The 3,817-nt window shown below is 43.2% G+C and overlaps 1 protein-coding gene across 5 annotated transcripts in view; it reads right to left on the minus strand.

Annotated features, from left to right (window-relative positions):
* Positions 1-3,817, minus strand: part of Slc26a5 (solute carrier family 26 member 5) — a 38,300-nt gene that overhangs the window by 10,129 nt on the left and 24,354 nt on the right. For 2 of the 5 annotated variants that reach the window (XM_028789161.1, XM_028789159.1), the window contains 4 exons: positions 2,579-2,692; positions 1,462-1,539; positions 698-793; positions 308-414 (listed from right to left, as the gene is read on the minus strand). In XM_028789161.1, coding sequence (XP_028644994.1) covers positions 308-414; positions 698-793; positions 1,462-1,539; positions 2,579-2,692 — 395 coding nt within the window. The remainder of the gene's footprint in view (positions 1-307; positions 415-697; positions 794-1,461; positions 1,540-2,578; positions 2,693-3,817) is intronic. The other 3 variants (XR_003714124.1, XM_028789160.1, XR_003714125.1) reach the window with 2 other exon arrangements.

Consider the following 3,817-nt stretch of genomic DNA (forward strand, 5'->3'; position numbering starts at 1 on the left):
TGGGGGGAGGGGGCAGTTGCTGGGTGGAAGGTACAGGTGGCACTTCTGGGTCCCAGGAGGAAAAAAAGCAGCCACAGAGAAGGAAAGGAGCTTTTCTGCCATGCTTTGGAGGAAGAAGAATGCAACAATCAATCACCATTTTTTAGGCGTTGAGACTTGAATGCGGCTTTGAACATGGCGGGCATGAGTCCTACCATGAGACTCTTCTTTCAGCCCTGATAAAACATTATTTGGCTCCATTCCCACTGAGTCTATGCTTGAGGTCACATTGTAACTTCAGCTGCAACTATTTCAGCAGGGCACTCACCTCTGTGTTCTGTAAATCACAGTGAGCAGAGCAATGATCACGGCAGTAATCAGTCCATAGTCCAAGCCCAGGAACAGGGAGGACACAAAGGTGGTGAGCCAGATGGTCTAAAGGAAAGTCAAAAAGCTTCTGGAGAACACGTTAATAATTCCATAAGAAATACATGCACCTACATGCACACACATGCACACACAGACACAGGTACACAAATGCACACACACACTTTGCCTGAGTAACACACCCGTACACACACACACACACACACACACACACACACACGCCTTGCCTGATTAACACAACAACTGACTACATTAATATCTTTCTCACAATTTCATTCACACTGCTTTTAGCTGCTGCAGTAACCTGTAACCGACAGCCACCTTTACTTACCAGCTCTATTTTGCTGGTTCTCCAAAAGAAGGGAAGGTCTGAGAACTGCATGAACATTCCTTTCAGGTTGACAATCACAATGGCAGAGAGCACAGCCTGCAACACAGTGCATCCATCCATGCCTTTAAGTCACGTTCACAGGGCCCCCTTTGCTGACTTCTCCCCGTCTTCCTCCTGCCTTCCCAACCCTTTGCGCCACCTGTTCCTCATGGGGGCTCTCAGGGGACCTTTGAAGACCTGGACACTGGAACTCCCAGCATTTGGTTATTTAAAATTGGCCTTGGTCCACCAGGTGTATGTCCTAACAGGAAATCTGCATGGCAGCTAAGAAGTCCAGAATCAAATTTGTGACACAGGCATTATTTTTCCAGCTATGGTTCTTTTCCTGATGCCTTTATTTCTTTTTCTGATTTCTCTTAGATTAAATACAACTAGCAAATAAATGTCTTGTAGATCATCAGAGTTTTAACAAAAATGGAAGGTCTCGGAGGTCAAAGGTAGAAGTATCTTGGGGGTCATGAAGGGCAAAGATAGAATATCTTGGAGTCAGCCACCCCAAATATTACTTTGCTGATAAGGAAGCTTCAAGGACATAAAGTTGACAATAGGTTATGAAGTAGGATTTAGTCCTAGCCATGGCCATTTTCCATGGTACCCTGCTAATGATACAGTACATAGAAAAAAAAAAACCCTTCAAGATAACCACAAAAACATAAACAAACAGAGTAGCATGACACCCCTACCCTCAAGCCCACAGTCCTCACCTGTGGTAACGACTCAAAGAGGAATCCGGTGGCTAATATGACCAGTAGAATCATCAAGGAGGCCAAACAACCTGCAAGCTGGATAGAGAAGACACAGGGAAGGAGCTTTTAGACCAGAGCACGAACAGGCTGACCTTATTTTTGCCATATTCGCTGTGGGAAAATCAAGAACATATCAGTTTAAAGAACATTGTCTCCCAAACCCTGCTTTCCAAACAAACGAATAAGTCTTCCGAAGTATTACATAAACTTACACCTCTAGCTTATAACCTCTAACCTACACCTCTTTGACAGCGAGTTCCTCTTACAGATTTTAAACAGGATCTGAATTGCCTAATCATCCTGGTTAAATGTTCTTGTCAGAGGTGGAAAAAGACACTAGGTGCCAATCTGAGCCTAGGAACAGAAGGTTTGAACCAGTATTTGCTTCCCAATATAGTGGCCACCCATTGTGGGTCATGATTTCAGTTTCTAGAAATTAATATTAAAGGTATTGGTCGCATAGCCACATTTCAGGCACATTGCTGATGGCTGTCATGTTGGATGGTGCAAAGGATAACCACTTCTATCATTGTGTGAATGTTCCTTTGGATGGAGCTAGCCTCGTGGCCACAGTCAGTTTTATTTAGGTTTGCAGAAAAAGCCTGTTTCTGAACATTTAAGGTTAACTGTAGCAAGTAGAGTCTCATAAACCTTCTTCTTCTTTTTTTAATTAATTAATTAATTTATTTATTTATTATATGTAAGTACACTGTAGCTGTCTTCAGACACCCCACAAGAGGGCATCAGATATCATTGCAGATGGTTGTGAGCCACCATGTGGTTGCTGGGATTTGAACTCATGACCTCTGGAAGAGCAGTCAGCGCTCTTAACCACTGAGCCATCTCACCAGCCCCTCATAAACCTTCTAATTTAACTGGAGAATGCAGTCCTTCTATGGATTCAGTTTTTGTGATTTGCTTCAACCAATCACGCCTTTCTCTGATTTGCTATGCAGCTTATGGATGGGAGTATGGATCGGCAGGCAGAGTAGCTTTGTTTGGATTCAGAATAGAATCAAGGGACTGTCACTCACCACCCAGATTCTTGGTTCTTGGAGGACTGTTGTATACTCACCTGTGTCTTCCCTCCAGTTCCTTCCTGAACAAGGCTTCTAGACAAGGAGCAAGAAATCGAGAAGGTTTGGAAGAGAGATCCGATGGAGTTGCATATCCCCAAGGCAATGAGCTCCTTTTCCACGTCAGAACAAAGCAAAGACAACAGACAATAGGTCAGTCCCTCTTAGGGAAGGTCAGAAAAAGTGCTCTGGATACACCTTCAGCAACGCAGGCTGCCCCATCCCCTCACTGTGCCACACTGCATTTCTTTACTATGACTTAATGATCGGAATTCGGGCATATTGTATAATGGGAGAAAAACTGTTTGGATTTTCAATGTGTGGGAGACAAATGCTGTGATTTCTGCCTGCTCCCAGTTTCCCAAACCCACTTTCTATACAAACACCACTAAAAAAAAATTGCATATAACTGAAAAATACTTTTCAAAAGAGAAAGTTCCAGGTGCATGGCGATTGCCATCTTTCAAATGTCTGGCCTATTGCCCATGAAGAAGTGCATGCCAGTGCCTTCTTAGGACCTGTAAGTCCTGCTTTAGGGCTACTTTGGGATGTCTAGGTTGATTTTATATTAAATGTGGTTCCTTTAGACAAATACGGGCACAGAGTCCATGCCCTCTAATCCCAGCACTCTGGAGGCTGAGGTAGGATTACTACAACTTTGAGACCAACCTGAGTTATATAATTACATGGTGGGTGAGACCATGACTCTAAAAAAAAATCAGTATTTCATAATGTCAAAACGTGTCTGCTAGGCCTTTAATCTCAGCACTTGGGAGGCAGAGGCAGGCAGATCTCTGTGAGTTTGAGGCCAGCCTTGTTTATATAGTGAGTTTCAGGACAGCCAGAGCCACATAGTGAAACCCTGTCTCAAACAAAGAAATATATAGAAGTATCTGTTTGACCTTTCTTAGAAAGGATTCTCATTCTATGCTAAGCTTTTGCATATGAAAAGAATCTGCAAAAAAAATGGAAAAAAAAGTATGAGCTAAAATAGACAATACAACAAGATTACAGATTGTGGTGTCTGGGTTAAATATCCACTTACAGCTATGTTATAAAAGAAGGCAGCGAAGAGATTACAAATCCCAGCACTCAGAACGCTGAAGTAGGAGGATCCGTGTAAGTGTGAGGCCACCTTGGCCTCATAATGAACTCTACCAAGTCATTCTCTGTAATGTGAGACCTTGTGTGCAACAATGGGGAGAGAAGAAAGGGAGAGAGAGGCTGAGAGAGGGAGG

This window comes from Grammomys surdaster, unplaced genomic scaffold (assembly GCF_004785775.1).
Source record: "Grammomys surdaster isolate TR1022 unplaced genomic scaffold, NIH_TR_1.0 125793, whole genome shotgun sequence".
Lineage (NCBI taxonomy): Eukaryota > Metazoa > Chordata > Mammalia > Rodentia > Muridae > Grammomys > Grammomys surdaster.